General features: G+C 39.3%; 1 protein-coding gene across 1 annotated transcript; it reads right to left on the bottom strand.

The window, feature by feature from the left end:
* Positions 1-1,890: 1,890 nt before the first annotated feature.
* On the bottom strand, positions 1,891-23,946 carry LOC144656214 (uncharacterized). The gene is made up of 24 exons (XM_078516457.1): positions 23,865-23,946; positions 21,672-21,745; positions 20,808-20,869; positions 20,192-20,261; positions 17,969-18,059; positions 16,649-16,756; positions 16,035-16,091; positions 15,321-15,391; positions 14,905-14,937; positions 14,424-14,455; positions 14,153-14,201; positions 13,527-13,635; positions 12,649-12,696; positions 11,866-11,961; positions 11,456-11,535; positions 10,327-10,375; positions 8,750-8,865; positions 7,039-7,125; positions 6,236-6,313; positions 5,213-5,278; positions 4,816-4,905; positions 4,664-4,711; positions 2,953-3,023; positions 1,891-2,470 (listed from the first exon to the last, which is right to left on the bottom strand). The coding sequence occupies exons 1-24, from the start codon at positions 23,896-23,898 to the stop codon at positions 2,362-2,364; spliced, it is 1,728 nt and encodes a 575-aa protein (XP_078372583.1). The 5' UTR covers positions 23,899-23,946; the 3' UTR covers positions 1,891-2,361.
* Positions 23,947-23,967: the final 21 nt, after the last annotated feature.

Genomic DNA, 23,967 nt, shown 5'->3' on the forward strand with positions numbered 1-23,967 from the left:
AATAGTTTCGCGCGGATAGAATCCGATTGCGTGTTCAGGCTAGGTTTATTCTTTCTAATAAACAACATTTCGTAAATCAAGCAGTCCAGTTTTCCGCTGCATTTCTTTAGGACGGAAAAATTACTGGTAAGGTCGCCGATGTTATTAAGGCCGTGATCGTTCTTTAAATGCTTCCCGATTGCGGAGAACCTATGTTCATCAATACGTTGGTGTAAGTGCCGGCTGGTATAGCCGACATAATCTGCATCGCACAGATCACATTGGTAATTGTACACAACGCATTGTTGATTTATTAAAGGTGGTTTTGGTTCACGCATCTTGAGATCTTCACCGATTTTGCGACTCTTGAATACTGGTTGAAGAGTGTGATCGATTTTCTTGCTCAGGTCAGATAGTTGTTTTTTGACTCCGTCGGCCGACGTTTGATCTTTAAAAGGTAATACCACTCGGTGAATGATATCCTTGTTGTTAGGTACTTCAGCTGGCACGAGAGGATCTTTGGTCATCACTGAGGTGACAAAGTGAGAAATGGTTGAGTTAATTAGGCTTGCAGGGTACTTGAGGTTCGTAAACATCAGCTTCAGGCGATCACATTCAGTCACGAAAGACTCCCATGTAGATGACAGATGAAAAGCACGGTTTACCATGGTTTTTATGAGCGACTTCTTGTACCTTTTGTCGACATGGCTTTGGTGATGGAGCAGCAGGCCGGTATTTGTTGGCTTCCGGTAAACACTGGTTTCCAGTTGGTGACCTTTCTTAAGTATTTCCATACCAACAAATGGTAACTTGTTGTCAGAAGCTAGCTCCATTGTGAATTGTATGGATGGGTGACAGTTGTTAAGTGTTGTTAAAAAGGCTTCTGCTGCTGGCACATCTGTTGAACCGTTATTTTATTTGTCACTTGAAAATGATGTCAGGATGACATCGAAACGTTGTGTCTTACTGTCGCTTATTTTTATTGTCAAATGTTTATCAAAATTTAGTCTTATTCGAATTTTTTTTTTTGCTGCGAGATGTCTTTGCAACGTGTCCACATCCAATTTCAAGACGCTAAATTAAAAAACGAAAACAAAAATCCAAGAGACACTAAAACTGAGTTCAAAGCTCTTTTATTCTCTTGATTTCTTGTGTTGCTTTAGGGTATGTGACAATTAATGGTAATTTTAAATGAACGGCTAGTACGACGACACTTTGTATTGGACAATCTAATTGGATCTCCAAGCTACGTGAGATCCGGCAAAGAATTGCGCCATAGTCTTCCTTACGTTGTGTGGCCCTCTGCATTTAATCGTCCCACAATTAATGGGTTATGGATAAACACATCATCTCGTTGTGTGTTATAAAATTATCACCTTTCTGGCAACTGTTGAGCGTTCTACTAAAAAATAATAATAAAACAAACCAATAACAATGTTTTTTATATAAAGCGTACGAAATTAAAGGTGCATTATATGCTGAAACGCGCGTGCAGGTCTATCAAAAAATGTCAGCGTAAAAGGAGAATTTTGGACAAGCTTTGGTGCAACTGAATATGTAAGGTCACTATATATATAGAATTTGTTATTCCTTTTATTTAAAATATATATTTAATTTCTCCTTTAGACCAACCTGTCCCCAGCTGTTATTAATAGCTAAACTCCCTTACCTTTTTCGTACAAAATTCAAGTAGGTAAATTGTGAGAATTGAGAATCTGATTACCTCTATAATTTTTTTTTTCTAAAACCAAATTCTTCCTAGGGAAATTATTGAAAATGTATGAAAACACTGAAGAGATTTAGGTTTTGACTTGGGACTAAAACGGTATATTAATTTCCATTTTTAAAATATTAAATAAATAACTTGATTTTCTTTTTCCTTTGTTGCACTTATTATAAATGAGATACTTTTCATACTCATAATGCTCTGTTTCTTTTCTTCTTGGCAAACCCCTTAATTTATTTTTTTTTTGCGTGGCTTTTGATTCCGTTGCGTTATTTGAATTGAAACAACTATAGTACAAAGACTTTTGTACATAACAATAATATAAAACTGAAAGTTCCTACACTTAAAATATGTCTTTCTTTTTAGTTCACTTAAAACTCTTTAGTCCTTATAACAATCTGGGTCCCGAACAAACTGCTGTTTCGGTAATAATTCTGTCTCTGGAAAACTAACTGTAATGTTGCTAAGCAATTGATGACGTATTCTTTTTGCGTCATGCTGACGTCACAAATCTTGGAGTACTGATTGGAGAATAAGACTCGGAATCTCTTCGGGCGTATTTACGAAGATTGTCGGACACGAGACTTGTTTTTCCGACTAATTTTGCAATCTTCGTACGCAGTGGTCACGTACAAGGGCGCTGTCATCACGTTTTCTCACGTGGTGTCTGTAGAAACAACTGGCTCCTCGCAGAACATGTCATCTATCAAAGCGAAGCAGGGATTGCACACTCGGACAAGCTGGTTGTATCCAAAGGCTGGAATTCTGAAAAACAAAATGTCTTTGCATATCAAAAGGGCCCATCGATGTTGAAAATAATAAGCGGTTTTCACAGTTTCGAAAGTAATTCGCAATTGCTTTGGTTTTGCATTACTACGCTTAGTGATTGGCTTAAAAAGCTCGCGCCACTTTCTCAGCCAATCAGGAGTAAAACCAAAACCAATTGTGACTCGCTCGCGCACGTTTTCTCGCGCTTCCCGTCGGATCCATGTATTTACTTCGAGTTTTAATTGGTTCACTAGACTGTCTGTGTCTTTTGATTGGCCAGAATGATAACTTTGGTTTTGGTTTTAAGACACTTAATTAAAAACCGCTCTAGTAAGCATGTTTGGAAGGTGTTAGCCTTCTCGTAACCTGGATGAAATAAACTCTATCTTTAGCAGGGCAGTACAGAAAGCCACATAGAAGCTACACAAACGAATCATGAAGATTTTACTTTCACACAGACACGAACAATATCGACTTACGGTGCTGACTGGTCCGTGCAGTTGTGACAGAAAACACGTCCACAGCATCGGCAATGATGCCGTCTTCTTGTCTACGAGATAAAAAGAGGGAAACATGTAAAATTAAATCCCTGAAAGTTGAGTTTTTGAAGTTCCATGACTTTCCATGACCTTTTCCATGACTTTTTTAAAGTTTTCCATCACCAAAATTTGACCACTTTTCTTGGACATTTTTAAAAATAATCTTGTTTTCGGGTACGTTTTTACCCTTTTCTCGAAAAAATAACTAGCCTAACGTATTTGTACAAACAATACCATTTTCCATGACCCACACTTAAATTCCATGACTTTCTAGGCCTGGAAAATGAAACTCTAAAATTCCATGACTTTCCAGGTTTTCCATGACCTGTACGAACCCTAGCCTGAATTTCAGACATCCCTCTGTGGTCGCCTACTCCCCAGAAGGGACGTCTGAACACGTCTGGCCCTAATGTCGTCCGGTGACGTCACTACACTTTGGTTTAATTCAAGCGGAAAAGTTTTTGTCGAGGCCATGAATTTGTGAAAGAAAAGTCGCTTCAATAAAGGATTACAGGACCGTATAAACTGTTGAAAACTTGAGACAAATTGATGAGATTTTAATCGACTGCAGGCTATATTCTTTACGGAACCGATTTAAACTGAACTGATTTGCTTCATCTAGCGATCAAAATATAATATGTTACGCAGCGGACAAATACAACACACTTACAGAGGCATCAAGAAACGGAATTCAATACAAAAATATCCTACTTGACCGTGGACACTGAGTTCAGAAATCACTGGCTCGTTGAGGCTGCAGGAAATAAGCGCGAGCGGCTTTGTTGACGAAACAAGAATACGTATAAATTTGGCAAAACACTGCAAGTCGAAGCGGTTCCATTACTATTCTACATCCGTACATAAACTAAAAAAAAGTAATAAACTCAAGGTAAATGACTGGTAAATTCATTTCTGGGAAGGTGAACTCTTTCGAACTCTTTGCAAACGTTTCTAGCTCTTTCCAAATTACAATCCTCGCGCGTTAAAATTCAGTCATAATTTCACATAATTATGCAAATAATTTTCAAATTAACCAATCAAAATCACTACCCGGTTTTCGGGTAGTGACGTCACCGGACGGCATTAGGGCCAGATGTGTTCAGACGTCCCTTCTGGGGAGTAAGCGACCACAGAGGGATGTCTGAAATTCAGGCTATACGAACCCCGCCTGGCCTTTTTTGATCGGCCAAACAGTCCTGAGTCGACTAACCAATCGCACCAGCTTCCAAAGTAAGTAATCTTTCAGATCAAATGTGAGAATTGATTGGGTTTTTATTTTGGTTTTACTGTCAGAGAAGTTGCTTAGGAGCATGTAAATAATAAAAACCGGAAAGTGCTTCTGGGACAGTCTGCCGAAACGACGTTTGTTCCCTGTTTTTTTTTTTTTTTTTTTTTTTTTTGGAGCAGTTATTAGTTGGAGGGGTTCTATGGTTAGGTAAAAAGAAAATCAAATTTCCGTCTCTGACCACTAGTACTTGCAGTAACACAAATAGACATAGTCATGGTTGCCACAGACACTGACTTTTCTCTGACCTTTAAAAACTTTATTTTCTCTGACCATTTCCTGATCTGTGGCAACCCTGATAGTTACTTTGCGCTAGTCAATAGTTGTTTTACAATCTAAACTGTATTATAAACTAATCAAACTTACCTGTGTGAAAGCTGCTCGACACTTGTTGTTGGAACAGTAGTTAACAAGCTGCAAGAAATGTGTCAGACTGTTTTAGACCAATATCCTCAATGTAAGTATTAGAAAATGCAGCCTTGTCAATACAGTAATAAACTGCTCGCAAAATTACTTACCTCATCCGGGACCCAAGATAATCTGAAAGTATTCTGAAGATGAAGTACCTCGGCCCGGTCCTTCTCTGATTGATTAAGCCGCGCGTTAGCCTAGGGAATTGAAACAAATTGTTTACCAAGCTCGCAAATACGTAAGTTCAAAGGAATGAACGTAATGGTCAGCATTTCTTAGAAAATCCATCTTGACCTGGAGCCAAATTTGCTCATGAAGAATTCTTCAAAAGTGAGAAGAAAACTGATGCTGAGCAAGGGCATAAACTCTAGTTTTTATAAATTCTATTTGTGGTGGTAAGCGATGGTACATGGCAATATTTGCAGGCTTTTTCTCTTAAAAATACTCTATAAATCTGTTTCTAAAGCCGACACAAAACAAGGATGATTGTAAATTAACACTAACCTCGTGAATAGCTGCCTCTGTTTCTTGTCGGATTTTCGCCATTTTGTTGACAAACGTGGCTTCGCACTGTTGAAATAAATGCATTAGCTTTACGGTCCAATAATACGGACAACATTTTCTTTCAACTTGTCTGGCAATATTGTTGCACTGCAAGATGTAAATTGTTGCTGCGCGTACCGTATTAGCACCCTTGTTGTAAGTTGCAGCAACATGACGTGCTAAGTAAACGTGCGGTTCAACTTGATGCATCATGTTACAAGACGCGTTTAAGGTCCAGTAAAACGGGCAACATTTTCTTTCAACTTGTCTGGCAACATTGTTATATTGCAAATTCTAAAGTGTTGTCGCGCGTGTTACCTCCCGCGTTGCAAGTTGCAGCAACATGTTGCGCGAAGTAGATACGAGTTCAACTTTGTGTTAGATATGTTGCCGCAACTTACAAATACGTGCAACAACGATTTTCACCTTGCAATGCAACAATGTTGCGTGATGTTGCCCGTATTGCTTGGCCTTTACTAGTGTCTTTGAAAAAAGTTCAAAAGCCGGGGGGTTACTTGGGTCAATCTTTGTTGGGTATGTGCCGCTGGCCTCTCAGAACCCCTACCCCATTATAGTCATATTCTATGGCCAATTATAGACCCCATCTTAGTCACTTTTGGGTAAATGTAATTTTAACTTAGTCATTATCTGTTTTTGCCTCTACTGTATTTTTGTTCGTTAGAGCAAAAATATAAAAGGTTCTCAAATGTTTCGCACCGGTAGAGATTGTGCGGCCTGTCACGCCTTACTACCTCCTACTCTTACTCTCAAAATCCCGGAAAAGTGTGAGCCCATTATAGACACCCAATAAAAAATGCTTGAAAAGGCGACCCCATTATAGTCAGTCCAGTCGTGAAAATGCGACCCCATCCAGCGGCACATCCCCATTAGCCCATTTATAGGAAGTGCCCCCCCTCCCCCCCGGGTTCAAAAGTTGAAAGATATTGCAATAGCTGCTAACAGTATTTTTAATGGATATTTTACCCTTCTAATAGCGATGTCTTTTTGTTCTCTCGCAATATCTATTTCCTGCTGTAATCTTGTAACCTCCTTTTCATGCGCCTGAGAAACAAGTGATAAAAAGATGGAAAAAGAAATTTACATCGTAGGAAATTTCATGCATTTGTCTTCATTGCGCTCACTGCGTGAGTTCTATCAAAGATATAACTCAACAGCTAATAGCCTGCGAACACCACATACTTTTTTCGCAAAACTGGGCATAGAGAACGAGTAATCAGATTTGGTCTGCAATTGCGCACTAAAACTCTTGCAACCACCAATACCGATTCTTTTTTAACTAAACCAAAACCATTTTTCCAAGCTTGACGCAGGTTGCACGTTTGTACCGTTGGACGTTTTCTCGCGCTAGTTACCGTAAAATGTTATCTTAATCCCACGCTTGACACCGGTTGCACGTTTTCCTGCGCTTGCCAACGTTGACTTTTTTTCGCGCTTGGTACCGTTGGAAGTTTCTCCACGCTTGACACCGACTGCACGTTTTCCCGTGTTTGGCACCGTTGTTCGTTTTCCCGGGCTAAGCCCCGCTGTAAGTTTTCCCGCCACGCTTGACAGCAGTTGCACATTTTCCCGCGCTTGGTACCGTTGGGTGGTTTCTTGCTTGGCACGGGTTGCATATTTCCCGCGTTTGGCACCGGTAACATGTTTTCCCCCATTTTTGCGTTTTTGTTTGTTGTGACTTGCCAGTGTGATAACGTTTTGTTTTATAACAAATAAGCGTTTGAATAGCAATATATGGATCCAAAGTTGTGCAAATAGAAGCTCTTTACCTCAGCTGCACTAGCTATAGATTGCATGAGTCTTTTACAACGCTGTTCTGCGTCATCTTTTTCCGCCTGACACTTTATCAACCTTTCCTAAAGAAGGAAGGGGGAAATAAGGAATTTTAATAACCGAATTACATGTTTTCTTCTCCTTCACTATTGACAGATTTTCTACAACATCGACTAATACCACTCTCCCCAGGAGACCATGACATGGACTTTTTGGGTAACTATTCGCCTATTTGAAACAGTTATACCGCTGCTGGAATGCGAATCACACGATATCTATTTCAATTTGCATTCCCACAGTAAATGCTTCAAAGATCACCCCAGAAAATCTCTTGGTCTACTGGTGAAAGAAGTAACGAGGAAAGAGTTCGTTTTCCTTTTTTCAACTCTCTACCCTCCCTCCCGGTCTTTCTGTTTTGCTCCAGGGACGACTCTAGGGGGAGGGTGCAGGGGGTGTGCACCCCCCCCCCAACCCCGAGATGACCTGCGGTTTTCTAATACAACTGGTATTCTGCAAAAGAAAAAAAGTCAGTTACGCCCTCGGGCTCTCCTGGATCTGCCCCTGTGCTCCCATTTCATTCGGGGGAGGTGGTACAGTCAACTCCCGCCATGCGGACACCTTGATATTACGGATCCCCCGTTATTACATACAGGAGTTGAAGTCCCGGCGATTAAGAGTTACTGAAAATAACTTCCGGTATTACGGACTTTCTCTACTACCAAATTTAGCTCTCGAAGGTGTCCGTTATAGCGGGAGCTGACTGCACTTCTCATCATTTTGCGTGAAGGATACCAAGTTTCTAAAAATTACCCGCAGACAATTGAAAGCAGTTAGTTCATCATCATTGCTCAGTTACGCGTTGATGTACCACCACCCCACCCCCCCCCCCAAACAATAACAATAGGCGGATCAAAACTAACTAGAGCTGACCAATCACTGTTGACGGCTTTTACACGAGTCTTATTGACAGCCAATAACATCACGATTAAACTGACCAATCAGGTTCAACAAACCGGACTTATAACTTTCTATTTGAATCAGAAGACCTAACGTTTCGTGAACTTGAGCGGAAGTAATCTTGAAGATGACTTCCGCTCAGGTTGCCGAAACGTCAGTCTTTTCAGTTCAGGATTACCCTCACGCGACCGACCACACTACATTCACTGCTGTTTATATTTTTCACTGAACGGTACAGAAGTTTCTAGGAATTATAACCATGGTTGCTGCAGATATAAGATTTCAATATTCCCTGACTTTTCCCTGATAAAATCAAATTCCCCTGACCAAAAATGCAAAATGTCACATATAACTGCAGCGGTCAGCCTCCATTTCCAGAGGAAAACACATCGCTGACATCACATTGACCTGAAATATTTCTTCCAGCCCTCCATTGTATTACATCAGCGGTGATACAATTTACATTTTCCCTGACTTTTCTTCAATATGTTAATTTTCCCTGGCTCAAAATAGAATTCCCTGACTTTTCCCTGGAATTGAAGAATTTTATTTCTCCCTGACCAGTTCCTGACCTGTGGCAACCCTGATAACCCATAGATTTACAAGAAACCAACTCTCAACATGTCTTGCCTATCAGTAAATTGTACGCTGCCACGCTAGCTTGCTCTAAACTCACTTTTGGATTGGGATTCTGGTGAAGTAGAAAATAGGCGGTTTAGAAAATTCAAATAACTTTATTTTCTATAGTACCTCGAGTTTTGATGGGTTTACCATCACTGAAGGCAACAAATCCGGTCTGATGATTGGTTCAACATCAGCTCTTGGAATGTTGGGTGATGGGGAGCTGGAGCCGAAAAGCCACGTCCCTGGGATAAAAACAAAGCAACAACCGAAATAAAGCTAAATAAAAGTCAACATGAGTGGTGGACCTCTTTAGCCGTCTATCTTGTTAAAAATCGTAACTTGCGAATACAGCCTCTTCTCATCGCTTCCAGTATCTCCAGAGAAAAAAAACAGAGAAGGCTCAGCCCTGCGGTCCAAACCCGTGCCATTTTATATACAATTTTTGACAGAAAGGTAAGCCTTTCGTATACCTCGTATATCGATTGAAAATGGTACCCCTTTCACGTACCTACAGAAGGATTGTTACATCTCTTTTCTTAATTTTTCATTTGAATGACCCTTTAAAATACGTAAATGTATGGACTGTTCGGTGAGGAGTCTTTTCGAGATATTTTGAAAGGTCCTTTAATTTACCGGCAAATACCTGAATGGCATTTCCTTACCTTTTTGTATACTCCAATTCGTGAAATTCCTACCCTTTCACATACCTTCAACCTGAAAAAGGTACCCCTTTCGGGCGGAGCTTCCTTGTAGGGAGTACCCCCGGGAGGGGGGGGGGACAGCTTCAAGAACAACCAAATACAAAATGGCTGTTTGAGTGTCCCTCGGTGACGTGAAAGAGGTGCCTGGGTACAACCTGTCATGATATTTTGCACTTTGAGCTGCCAAGATCACATGATATTTTCGGGGGTGGAAGAGGAATTATTGGAAGTGACTTATTCATTATTCCTTCACATTTTTCACGACTTATTTATTATTCATTTTCAGACTTTTCTTGTTATTCATTATTCCCTATTGCCTAAATAAAGTAAACCTTCATTTTTTATGGGATGGGGGTGGAATTTGATCGACAGTGCCTGAAAAATGCGTTTGCCCTCCTTCCTTATCAGATATTTTTACTCTGCCCCCTTTTTAATCCTATTTTATATATATATATGACCCCCCTCCCCCAAAAAATGACAACGTATCAAGCTAAATTTCGAATATCAGACAAAATTGCAGTTTAAAGTGATAACAAAAATACTGTAGTGTATTGACGTGACGTGATTGTCACTGTGCCGATAACTGTGAGTCAGCTTTAATTGTTTGCAACCAGATAGTTAGTGGTATGGACTTGATGCTGCCTGATACATAACAAAGTAGAGGGGTCCGGGGGCATGCTCCCCCGGGAAAATTTTCATTTTTTGAACCCCAGAAACGCTATTTTAGGCATTCTGGTAGAAGTGTTGCACTATTTTAGATGCCCATCATACAATTAATTATTTTGAGTGTCCCACCCTCTCTTTGGCCTAAAGATATGTTTGAGCACGGTGAATAACCACTATTCATTATTCCTTTACTGGAAATGACTTATTCATTATTTCGAGCATTGAACCTTAAATATTCCTTATTCATTTTCTGTTTTATCCCGTTATTCATTATTCATTATTCCTCTTCCACCCCCGAATATTTCCCTCGAATGTTGGTTTAAATTAAAAACTTACCAGTGGTTTCGGACCTGAGTTCTTCACAAGAGTTGTGTTTTCGGAGCCCCTGAAAAGAAATCGCAAAACAGTCCTTAACAGGAGACAATATCAGAACAACATGTACATTAGCTTTCACCACCCTAATAGCTTGCCGAAGTGGTTTGTATGTTAGTATCGCATCATACATGGTCTTAGCCACGGCAATCTCGTGTTACAATATTTTTGCAAATGTTTACTAGCAGTCTCTTCGCAAAATGAAGGATGTTTCCGCTATTATGTTCACCGCATTTTGTGTGTAAACTGCTTACGAACTAACTTCTTTTTACTAGTGAACTCGTTTTTACGTTCACCTAGCTATATATAGCCTAACGACCTACTTGTACTTAGGTCCTGAATTACCTCATTAAGAAACTAGTTCCGCAAAGACGCAAGATAATTATAATATTTAATAATATAGTCAACTCTCTCTTAAAGAACCTAGCTAGTCAGCCAACGCCATTTTCGATGCCACCAAAATTATGAAAATTGTATGGTGAAGCAAAATCTTATTGCACTGCTGTAAGGTGTGCTGCTGGAAGTCTGTTTACAGTAATTACCTTTAGCGGTTTCATGGTTATTTCAGTTCGTTTAGACATGCTCCGCGTGAATTATAAAATTATATATGAAAATCCCGTTTGTCAACAAAAACAAAGGCATGGCTGACTAGGGTCCTTTAACGGACACCTCTGAGTGTAAGACGGACACCTGGTGTTGGTCCCGTCCCTGCCGTTTTTCAGTCATTTTAATGTAACTAAACTCCCCATAAGACGGGCACCTCTCTTTTCGCTGTAAAGTTCCTTGGAATTGTTACAGTTTGTCCTAATTGACACTTCTTACACTGGCATTAACAAAGCCCAAGTTGAAGACATTTTAAATGTATTTTATTTTCTTGGGGCCGGTGCCGGTCCCGACAGTGTCCGTCTTAGAGAGAATTGACTGTAAAAAGACACTTTTTCCCTTTGCAAATAGATAATAATATCGCGGGAAAAAGAATGGCACCATTTGTTAACAGGGTATGTTGTCACCAGCGAAGAAACCCTCGGCTGTTTATTACGAGTGAATTGAAGTCCACTAAAGAACAGCATTAACCTATGACATTTCAACTCACCCTATCGAGGGATTTTGTCAAGTCTTCCCTTCTCATCAGTTCTGGTGTCCTTAAGAATCGTGGACTCTTTAACCCATTGCCTGTTACATAAAAAATACAGGAATTCAAACAACGAACTTGCTTCAACCAATGTTGAAGATATCTCGGTATAACTTGCTAAAAGAGCGACCTAACGACTACTGAAAAAAAGAAATAAACTTTCTTTGCAAAATGAAAGCAAATTTCAAAATGACAGTCAATCTGCCATAAAACAAATAACAAAGCTTTAATTGTGCGCTGGCATGCCCTGAAACATTATTTTAAGAACTGAATACTTATTGGGTGCTCTTGTCACCTCTCGCTTTCATCCTTGCTTTCATAAGAGTTTCAAATTACGATAGCCTATAGCATGGTAGCACTGTATAACTCACCTTTTGCCTTTGGACTGTCCCGCGGCATGTTTTCTGTGATGTGTCTTACGACTGTAGCAACGTACAGCTTCAACATTGGATCTTTGGTTGACAGGCCTGTGCAAAAAAAACCCGCCAATTTAAAACAAAGTACGGTACAGTGGAACCCCGATATAACGATATGCCAAGGGAGCAGTGAAATAATATCGTTATATCGAAGAATCGTTATATCGAAACTCCCGATATAACGATATGGCCGTAAAATAACCGAAAATATCGTTATATCGGGGTAAACCTAACAAGAACTTTTAATTTTACTGCATATTAGAGAAGGAAAAAGAGAATAATTTTGATAAGAAGGCTTAGAACACAGTATCATTTTCGTATATCATCGTACTAAGCTGTTTTTAGAAACGTTAGAGATGACTCGGTTACCGTAATGTTATTGCATTAAATTCGATGTTTTGCAAATAAAATGTGACTGTGTACTGATAATATCGTTATATCGGGAGGATTTTACGTTCGGTCCGCTATATTCTCATCGTTATATCGGGAATATCGTTATATCGAAGATCGTTATATCGGGGTTCCGTCCCATACATTTTACTGTAACTTTTGCCGGGACATAGAATATTCATCGTTATATCGGGAATATCGTTATATTGAGGATCGTTATATCGGGGTTCCACTGTAAAAAGGACATTGGAAGTTAATCACATCTTTCTATGTTGGTCCCAAAACATTTTTCTCTCTGTCAACAATGATCAAAACTCAGTGAGGCTTTATAAGATTGAAATACTCTACCTGAAGGGCTTTGTAGCTTCTCTTGCAACTTCTGTACTGCAACATCGACTGAAATAACAAAAATCAAGATTATAATAAACTGAAACTGTATCTGCAGGGGCAGATCCAGGAATGTTTGATTGGAGGGGACCAAACTTTGCTTCAAAATACACTGTTGATTTTTTTGCTGCAAATTACTTCTCCCTCACTTTTCCCGCACCCCAGTCACGATAGCACATTACAATCCTGCTTTAACGTCAAGTTTACTTGGCCGCCTAAAGGGCGCACCCTTTGAACATCCTCCTCTTGAGCTTGGTAGCAAAGATTGAGAAAATTATTACATTTCTGGAAATGCCGGGCATTTAGTTTAGTGACAACATGCAACGTGCGTTTCATTAAAAAAAAATCAACCAGTCGAATAGCGTTATACGTTCCTGTGGATGCAAGAATTTCAGTGTCAAACAAGGGGTGAAAAAAAACAGGTCTGATAGGGGGTAGGGCTCCTGACCCTTCAGACCCTCCCACTGGATCCGCCACTGTGATCTGGAAGTTTCAACGCAAAAATTTTGTTTGGTGCTTTTCCCGTAAATACAGTGTAAATAAAACAGAAAGTTGGCACCCAGACATATAAACAACTGTAAATGTTGAAACCTTGGAATGTATTGTACAATAGTGGGTTTCCAATCTTTTCCTTTTAACCTACCATGATAACGTAACTCTACTTTCCGATCAAAACGTTTGCTTGTAGATCGGGTAAGCTTCAAAATTCTAAACTGTCACCAATCATGTCACGCTACAATCCACCCAAACAACGTTTGGCTTGTCGCACAATCGTTTCTTGCGTGACAAGCCAGCTGCATAACATGTTATATCCTCGATATCACAGGCCATCTCCTTACCTTCTACAGCTCTCAATAGCTGAACCAGCTCCTGCTTGCCACCAGATCGAGCTGCAAGGTCAGCGGCTGTCTCTATTGTATCAGTCAAGGCAAATATGACAGCACCCATCTACAGGTTGAGGGGGATGGTAAAAGTAAGAGAAACAAGTTCACAATCTTGACAGTGGCATCGACTAATTAAGAGCTTATAACTAAGAGCCTGGAGCTCATCACATAGAGCATCAATGTTAACCTTTCCCTAAAGCTTTTATTTTTAAAATTGTGTTTCCCGCAAAAAAACACTGAATAATGGATTTTCCTAACTACTTCATGACTGGGCATTTTGTAGTGTATGTAAGCCAGAGATCAGTTTTAAAATAAAAAGATACGAGAAAAGGTTGACTCCAAGGCATAGTATGGGAAATAATGCTCCACGTGTTGGGCCCCTGCTATGACTCCAGCATAGCTACAACTCTTTGGGATTAGCACTGCAATGGATCTAAGGTGAGGAGTCCATGGCATAGCCCAGACCCCGCTTTTGGTTTAAAGCCGATTCTGATGTGAAATTGTAAGGTCTGAAGCACTGAAAAAAATTCAGGCAACCTCTCTTAAAGTCTTTCTTAACATAGGTCACTTTCTGAAAGTACCTGGATAAGAAGTTCACCACACTCAACATGGCTGTCACTGGAACCTTTCCTAGTGAAGGTAAAACAGGCAAGATGAACATAGAGCAGCAGGTATGATGTAAAGTCAGTGCATATGTCATAAATGAATTTGAACTTTTCACACTGATGAAATGAGACATTTCTTTGAACTGTTACAATGTGCAAAAAATTCGCATCACTTGTCAACTCATTTATATGGATAGTATATATGAGGAGAATTTACATGCTGAACAACTCAAACTAAGTCACCTACCAAGCTAAGGCATGAAGAGGGGTCCACGATTTCTAGAGTGAAAAAAAAAAATACAGATTAAAAGCAAGAATCATACCGGTAATGTTTGACTTACCTAATTAACTGTTAAAATGTCTTGCCTCAGTCAAAGTAGAAATCACACTTGTTTGAAACAAAAAAATCTTCAAAAAGTTATCTACTTCTATCAGGACTATGAAATATTCTTTTTTGCCCCTCGAATAATAACCTGTGATCAGAATTTATTTATTTTTTCAATAGAGGGGTGAGATGTAGGAAGAGACAGTATGATCACAGATTACTCCCATGGCTGCATTTCAATTATACTTTTGTTTAGACAAACTTTGGCTTTTAAACCCCACCCCTATTCCCTTCTGAATTCTTAATGACCTTCATTTGGGGTGGCGATGTAAATATATTTTTTTCTGGAACTGCACAATAAAACATTATGTGATACTGAAGACACATAATGACTTGTACTTACATTGTTTACCGCTGTTACATCCGCATTTCTTTCCTGTTTAAAAACAGATAACAATAAGTTGTCAGTAGTAGATATCTTGTGATAAATACATGGTTTTTCTGAAAATGATACAGACATGCCAAGGTTGGCATCTATGAAGATGTAGAGATAACTACACTGGAATCCCCATTTCTTGAACTCGATTTTACCCCAAATTTTTTTGAATTCCCTGATTTTTTTAAACCAATTTTTGCTTTCCTTGGAGGTTTGAGAGATCGGGATTCTAATATATACTTGTGGAATCTTCTAAATACATCAGCCAATATTCAGAAATAGCTAGAGTATGGTACGTTAACTTTGTATATCTTAATCAGACTGTGTGTTGATCGATCTCTACATCTTCAACAACTCATACACCACGTGAACAAATTCATTACCATTAAAAGTGCCACACAAGGAAGATGTCCACTTTCAGCAGCAAAAAATAGAGGAGTGTTCTTGTCTACATCTGCAAGAAACAATAAACAGACACTGTCTAATGATTCTCAGATATCTGTTAAAATGGCTTTTTCAGGCTGTTTCACATATTTGCTGCTTTCAATAGACCTCAATTCTATTATACTAATCATGTGATTCTATTTCTTGTTGCTTGCATAGCCACTAAACTTGAAGAAAAATTTCACTTAAGTTATGACCTGTAGTAACTGTTGGCATCCAGCACAAGCGAAATTCTCTGTCCCAGAAAAGCTTTAATTGGGAAAAATAAAGACAGGACTTTTCCCAGGAAGGAAATATAATAAAGACTTATTAAGAGAAGGGTCTTTTAAGCCCTCCCACTTCAAGTCACTAGTCCGCCCCCCCACTTGGAAAATTGCTCCGCTGTCCCTGCTATCCAGGTACATACGGTAATTATAGTAGAAGGGTAACAACTGGGAAAAATATTGGGGGCTGAAACTATGTTCAATGTACTAGCATTTCATATAGGATGTGGAACTGTCATTGCTTGTAACTTATACAGTTGTATCATGTTACAGAGAGCAGAGTTAAGGGTTGGCAGCAATGGAACATATGCCTGAGTGTGCGCATGCCAGCTAAGAAACGTCACCAACTCCTTCAAGTAACAAAATTTAACTGCACAATTTTCTTCATACCTCTAATATTCACATCAACATTGTCATTCAGAAGAGTCACCATTGAGTAGTGGTCTCCTATAAATTAAGGGTAAAATATTATGCAATGGATGTTTGAGATACACTGTTTGCAATCCCTGTTCAATCTGAAATCTGAAGTAGCTGAGCTGGGGTGAAATCTAGTGAACTTTTGCCTCTTTCCCCTCCAGCTTCCCCCCCCCCCCCCAACCTCACTGTTGTCTCAATGTGTAATGCCTGCATACACACAACAGAAATTGGCCTACAGTTCATGTATTTATAAAATTACTAACCACAATTTACCTTACTTAATACATTTTTGACAGAAATAATCAGACAACTGTCCGGTAAATTTCGTGTTTTGACCGGCAAAAGCTTGGCGTGGTTGGACGTTTTGACGGTGGAGTCAATGAACAAATAAATCTTTCATTTTCAACTACAGACCGTACTGATGACAACAAAATCAATTTCCTTTCTCTCTTATTTATTTCAATTATTTATGTCCGACCAGACTGGCTTCTTGTCCGGTCAAAACTTGTCCTTGCCTGACAAATGACCTTCCCATAGACAAAAATTATTTGCAGGCTTGTTAATAAATATTTCTAATTTTTCCTAACCTGTCTTGGCAGCTTCAAACAGAGACTCTTTCTTTTGCTCAGGGTTGAGACGAGAAATAGAAGATACAACTACAAATGTGTCTGATCTCACAGACGACATTGAATCTGCTGTGGGGAAAATAACAACAAAATTGCTGTTAAATGATTACGGTAGTTCTTACATGCAGTTATTACAAGATATACAAGTTACACTGTTTAATAAAATATGTAGACCTAGGTTAAATCAAGGCAATTGCAGTGGCCTAATATATGGTAAGTGAACTGTCAAAAGGTCCAAGTTCAATTCCTGGCCAGGGTAAATTATCAGTTGCAAAACACTGCACTGTGTTCTTGGGCAAGACACTTTCACTCCCAGTGTCCCGCTTTATCCAGGATCATAATTCAACCAATTTGCAAATTTGAATAACGTCTAACCCTAACCCTATCTCTCATCAGTGCATAACAGACATCCTGCAGTATACATAGTTAAAATTGTTATTATATAATAACCTGAATTCTACGCGCATTTTGATTGGTTCTTACTTATGATCTATTAGAGTACAGACACATGGATGACGTCACGCGGTGGTGTGACTCGCGCGCGTGATCAGAGTTCATAGTCCAAATCAGAGTTGTCGGCAAAGTTTTTCAAACTTGCGGGGCCACAACAAAGCAAAGAGGTTCAGCTTAATTACAAATCTTCAGTGAGAAACAATGCCAAGCATCGTTCACCTTTCGAAGCATTTAACAGTGAATTATTCGAGAAATTATCCGAAATCTGTATGAAAGTTTGACCGATGTTGTACAGTTGGACGACGCCACGGGAAACAAACGAATTGCGGTTGAACGCTATGGTTAATGCTTACAGATTTGAACAACTTTCCAAATCGGAATAAAGGTTAGTTTTTTCATTGACTTTCAATTGACCATTTTTTCTGTTTATTTAATTGGATTAACAGACAAAGTGCTTCGTGTTAACGAAAACTTAATAGTGAAATCAAAACAACTTAGCTCACCTTTACAGCGGCATTGCTCAAACTGAAGTGTGCCGAAGTCTTGTGTTATTATATAAAACAAATAGATTCCATTTTGCCGTGGGTCTGTTCAGTTATAGATCACAGAAGACGTCAAAATGTGGTATGAACATCAGTGACCCACTCGGCTAGCGCCTCGTGGGCCACTTCTCTGTTCATACCACATTTTGACGTCATCTGTGATCTATAACTGAACAGACGCACGGCAAAATGGAATCTATTTGTTAAATAGACCACATCTGATCTACTACTCTATCAATAGTATAATAATAATTATTGTCAGCAAATATCATTGAGAAGTATATACCTCTCCCCGTTCTTGCCTCTTCAATAGCTGAAAGTGCTTTCTGTGTACTTAGTTCATCCTCTTTTTGTTTTATAAGACATCTTGTACAAACCTGTAGCAAATGACAGATAACCCCTTGTAAAAATTTTACCGCGATTGCGCCGCGAACGCGCCGCGTTTTTGGCCGCCGTGATTGGCGCGATCGCGCCGTGATCGGCTTGGATCGCGCCGCGATTCGTGCCGCGATTCGCGGCGCGTTTTTGGCCACCGCGATTGGCGCGATCGCGCCGCGATTGAGCTTGGATCGCGCCGCGATTCGTGCCGCGATTCGCGCCGCGTTTTTGGCCGCCGCGATTCTCGCATCGCGGCGCGATGGGTCGGGAATCGCGCCGCGATTTGGCTTGAATCGCGCCGCGATCGCACCTAAATCTATAAATTTAAAAACAATTATCTTGGCGTTTTGCATACCGACAAAACAAACACACAGACTGTATCGAAACAACATCATTTATTTACGGAAGCTTAGTACAGAAAAAGACGGCCAGTTTCGCTGCCGAGCACAATTAAATTTCGCAAAGCCGGAGAGCGTGATTGAGTCTTTAGTTTACAAGCAAATAAGTGAACAGTTCTTCTGTAAAATGTGAACAACACATACATAACGGCAACTAACCTTTTACTCGTGCTCAAGCGAAAGAAGATGCAATGATGTGATCTACCAAACAAGCGAACTATCTCTTGCATCTGCGAAGAAGCCGGCCGGCCGAACCGTCGAAGATGCGCTTTCTTTTCCCCGAAGCTTTTTTAAATAATACAACATTTAAGTCCCAAGCATCAACAGGTACAACTTTGCAATGAATGGTCCTTACCGTCAAAATGTTTTCCTCTTTCCACTGTTCGAGTTTTGCATTTTTTTTATATTCACAGTTTAGCTGTAGTTCAGTCAACAAAGTCCATGACGAAGCGCTAGCTGTTGAAATTACTGTCGCTCGAATTAACAAAACAAATTCTAGCAGTTTTCACAGAGACGCTTTTCCCTCAAGTTAGGTCGCTTCTAAACTCTTGTTATTCAGAAGCAGCTAAAAAAGAACACATTTTTCCAGTCCTGATTGTGAAGAGAAAACATACCAACTTTCTCGAAATAAAATTTCTTTTCTGCTTGAGATGGCGTAGCGATTGCGTGTACTATGCACTACGTGACCTAACTCAGCCAATCGTAACGCTCAGTTCACGACACCTTGCGGCAAAAGGCGGGAAAGGACTTCGATGTGTGTGGTCTACGATCGTGGTCTACGGGAAGGTAAATATATAAAGCTCTAAAAAAAGCTCATTCTGACAGCCTCTTCGGAGCCACAATTAAATTAAATGCCATATAGAGGATTTTTCACTGCAAAAAACGCAATTGCAGCGAATTCCTGATTGTATTTGCATTTGAAGAAAATGGCCGACAGAAATTTGTCATTGGATTGCTCAAAGGTATTAAGGTTCCTCAAAGATAAGAAAAGAAAGAAACAAAGTGTTTGAAAAGATTAAAAAACGGACTGTTAAGAAATAAAAATTCTTATCTTTTAATTTATCTTTACTCATTATCACGCGCCGCTTTGTCGCGCCAGTTCGTCTAGACTAAAACTAAATAAAACTCTTCTCGTGGGAATCACGTCCTCACGGCTCACCGTCACGTAATAAAATGTTTTTCGACATTTTAAATCAAACTAGTTTTATAACTACTTTGATTAGTACTTAAAGTTTATTTCATCAATACAAGTCATGATTTGCGTTACGACCACAGCATGATTTGTGAGAGTTTCAAAGCATATTGACTTTCTCCCGGTGATCGAGAAGTGAGTTCTCGCCGGGAACACTTCCCGAGATTTATTCCAGCCCCCCAAATCGCGGTGCGGTGGTAATCAATCGCGCCGCGATCGCACTCATCACGCCGCGATCGCGACTATCGCGGCAATCGTGGCGCGATCGCGACATTCGCGCGCGATCGCAACTATCGCGGCGCGTTAATTCGCGTTCATTTACAATCGCGTCACACACGATCCCGTCGCGATGACAACAAATCGCGGCGCGATCGCGTCAGTCGCGGCGCGATCACGACATTCGCGGCGCGATCGCGGTAAAATTTTTACAAGGGACAAAATTAAACCCTCAACCACCTTACAAAATAATTAATTTTATACACACGGATTTCTAGTAAATAAGTGTTAAAAATAAGTGTACTTCTACTTATAATAAATTTACCTTGATGCCATTGTTAACTACGACATGACAAGTGACACACACTGCTGCAGAACATGTTCGACAATGAGACCTTTGAAAAAAGGGGTAATTCAAAACTAAAGATTATTAAATTGTCATATAATTGTTCATATCATAAATCAGGGAGAAAAAGCTTATCTACTGGTAGGAAGAATTCATGTTTTAGTGGCAGTATATTTTAAATTGTTTTTACAATTAATAATATATAGTTTAAATGCATGGTAATATTGAACGTTTAATATATAGGGGTGGTGAATGGTCCTTCAAAAAAGGTGAGTCTCGCAGAATTTTAGCCAAATTTCTGGGGTCTTGTTGTCTCAAATTTTTCTTTGACGCCTTTTCAGAGTCTCGATTTTTTTTGCAAATGTTAAAAAGGTCTCTGGCTTGCAGAAAAGATATCAGTCTCGCCTTTGCAAAGTCTCGCATTTACCATTCAACACCCCTATATATATTTATTTGGTGCAATACACATGCATGAAGACTTCTAAAAATAAAATGCTGTATTTGTTTGCTTAATAAATATCTTTAACACTGTGTTTAAACTGCAGAACTTGACAGTAGAATTGGTGTTACACCATCATTCAGTAAATTTGCTTACCTTCCTTTCACCAGGTTTGTTCCCCAAAACTTGTGAAAGACTGTTCCACACTTTGAGCAATTCTGTGAAAAAAATGACCTTTCAATTTCCTTTCAATCTGTTCTTGTGTGCAAATAAAAACTATTGATAGGTAACCAGAGAAGGGAACCCTACTGACAGGCAAGTAACACTTCTAGTAAGGGGTGGGGTTTTTTTTTTTTCCCCGGGGTTTTTTTCTTTTTTTTTTTTTTTTTCTTTCGCGGTCTCCCCCCCCCACCCCCCACCCCCCCCATATTTACTTTCTTGATAGGCAATATAGCGCCCCCAAACTACCGGTAACTATTGTTAGCAGCTACTAATTTAAGCAATTTTTTTCTAAACAAAATTAAGCGACTATTTAATTAAGCGATTTTCCAAAAAAATTTTAAAAAATAGTGATACTGTGTAAACCAGTTTTTAATGAACAAGTAAAAGTGCAAACTCGCTTGAAATTGAACGAACATTTGCATTGCCAGAAAGAACAAAGTTACTGGCTATATATCTTTAGTTTTGTTTACCTTTGGGGTGGGAGGAGGGGGGACTAAAATTTAATGAGTATTAAATTTGACCGAGACAAATTTTAGCGAGTACTTTAAATTAAGAGAATTTTACTTAACTCACTAAAATCGCTAATATTAGTAGCGGCTAACAACAGTAACCTTAGGTAAAGTTTTTTTTTTCACCCGGAATTGAGTAGGAAAATTAAGAGTTGCTAATAATTGTTGATGATTTACATAATTCTTGACACCTGCGTGCTTCAAATGTATAATTTATACCATAAGGAGAAATCAGATTTTGATCAATTTGGTCGTGGACAATGTCCTGTCGTACTCAACTGGTAATTACCTTGCAATCACAGGATCTGTATGACTTTTTGCAGTCAGTACACTTCCTTGGACCAGTCTGAGGGTCATTATTACCTAAAACAAAAAACTCATATTATTAATTAAATACTGTTTATTTTGGTTGCAATTACCGTATTTATTTAAATTTTTGGACCTTGAGAGTGGGCGCTTATTCGAGGTGGGCGCTTATTCGAGGCTGGGCGCTTATTAAATTTTCGCGATTTTCAACAAAAAGAAATCTATTTTTGTAACAAAACAAAGCAACATTTTGACTGTTCATTGAAAGTTTTTGAAAAATAGTAAGAAAACTCGGTCATGAGGGAAGTCTTCTTAGTAGTACTTAGTCACTTTCAATAATCAATACTCCTCTTGTGCACTTCAGTTTCTTGAAGGGTGAGGGGTGGGCGCCTATTCGAGGCTGGGCGCTTATTAACTTTTCCTACCTTCAGGGTGGGCGCTTATTCGAAGTGGGCGCTTATTCGAGGTGGGCGCTTATTCGAGGTTGGGCGCTTAATCAAATAAATACGGTATAATAAATGGAAGAGGTGTTATTTCCCAAAGGGGACATTGGGGGTTGCTGAACATGGCATACCTAACTGACCTAACTGCAAAATTTTTCAGCAAATATCGCAATACCATAAAAAAAATAGAAGATACAATGACAATAGTCCTTTATGTTTACAATATTAAAAATTTCAGGGAAAAGGCAGTAGTCATTTGAACTAAATTCTTGAAGATTAAAGGAGAAGTACTCTCACATTGATCTGTCATCATAAAGAATTGTATATAATTTGTATTCTGTCCTCGTGTACTGGTACACAGTCAAGAACAGATACAAAACACCACAGGCCAGGATGCATTCCGAGTACATCCCACGTAGCCTGAATTTCAGACATCCCTCTGGGTAGTGATTTTGATTGGTTGATTTAAAACTTATTTGCATAATTATGTGAAATTATGACTGAATTTTATCGTGCGAGGATTGTAATTTGAAAATGTTTAGAAAGAGTTCGAAAGAGTTCACCTTCCCAGAAATAAATTTGTTAGTCATTTACCTTGAGTTTATTACTTCATTAGTTTACCTACGGATGAAGAATAGTAATGGGAATCGGTAGGTTTTAAGTTGGCGGCATTCGTCGCTTCGACATGCAGTGTTTTGCCAAATTTATATATGTATCTTGTTTTGTCAACAAAGCCGCTTGACGCTTATGTCCTGCAGCCTCGATGAGCCAGTAATTTCTGAACTCAGTGCCCACAGTCAAGAAGGATATTTTTGTATTGAATTCCGTTTCTTGATGCCTCTGTAACCGTCTAAATTGATTCATTTAAGTACTCACGAGTGTGTTATATTTTGATCGCTAGATACCGGTAAGCTTAAAGCAAATCAGTTCAGATTAAATCGGTTCCATAAAAGAATATAGCCTGCAGTCGATTAAAATCTCATTCATTTGTCTCAAGTTTTCAATAGTTTACTCTTAAAACAATTTTATACCCTGTAATCCTTTATTGAAGCGATTTTTCTTTCACAATTTCATGGCCTCAACAGAAACTTTTCCGCATGAATGTCGTCACCGGACAGCATTAGGCTCAAATGTGTTCAGACGTCCCTTCTGGCAAGCAGGCGAGCACAGAGGGATGTCTGAAATTCAGGCTACATCCCACGCTGAAGATACGCCGATCGGGGGAGCAGGTTTTCTCTTTTAAGTCTACGCCAAGGCCCTAAATCCAGGCCGAACATCTTTGGCATATCCTACACAAAAATGCAGCCTGGACCACAGGTCAAGCAAAATCGCTAAACAACAGAAAATAAACTCTGGCCAGAGAATATCTTTACTTTTGCGAGTTCCATAGTTTAATAGGATTACATTTTACACTCATGATCATGCAGTAGGATTCTTTTTTGCAATAGCCACTTTTCTGTAGTTGTTTCTAAATGTATTTAGTAAGTTTATCTATATCTATATATTGATCGTTTTTATTATTTTGTTACTCTCCCAGCTAAAACAATCACGCTATCTTGAAAGGAATATGTATCGCCCTAGACACGAGCTAAGACATGATGTCAACACCAGGACAAGTTGCTGTCAGAGAGCACGTACGAACGCATTCTACTATCTGCGATTTGCACATTCTAATTATTAAATTCCATTTTACAACACGGCAGTATGTAGATAAATACCAACAACGGACTTACCCTCACTTGAACTTGAGCTACAAGAGCTTTCCATTCTTTTACACAAGCTGTTGTAGTTCGTGTTTCTTTTTGCTACAAATCGCTACAAAAACAAATTTCGTAA

This window comes from Oculina patagonica, chromosome 6, assembly GCF_052425735.1.
Source record: "Oculina patagonica isolate OP01 chromosome 6, crgOcupat, whole genome shotgun sequence".
Lineage (NCBI taxonomy): Eukaryota > Metazoa > Cnidaria > Anthozoa > Scleractinia > Oculinidae > Oculina > Oculina patagonica.

What these genes read in the sequence shown, in the direction of transcription:
- LOC144656214 (XM_078516457.1), bottom strand. Translation starts at nt 23,898, where the DNA reads ATGGAAAGCTCTTGTAGCTCAAGTTCAAGTGAGG. An exon ending in ATGTAACAGCGGTAAACAAT is followed by an intron (nt 14,456 to 14,904) that starts GTAAGTACAAGT and finishes TTTTCACTCTAG; the next exon opens with AAATCGTGGACCCCTCTTCA. An exon ending in TAAACCCATCAAAACTCGAG is followed by an intron (nt 7,126 to 8,749) that starts GTACTATAGAAA and finishes TTCCTTCTTTAG; the next exon opens with GAAAGGTTGATAAAGTGTCA.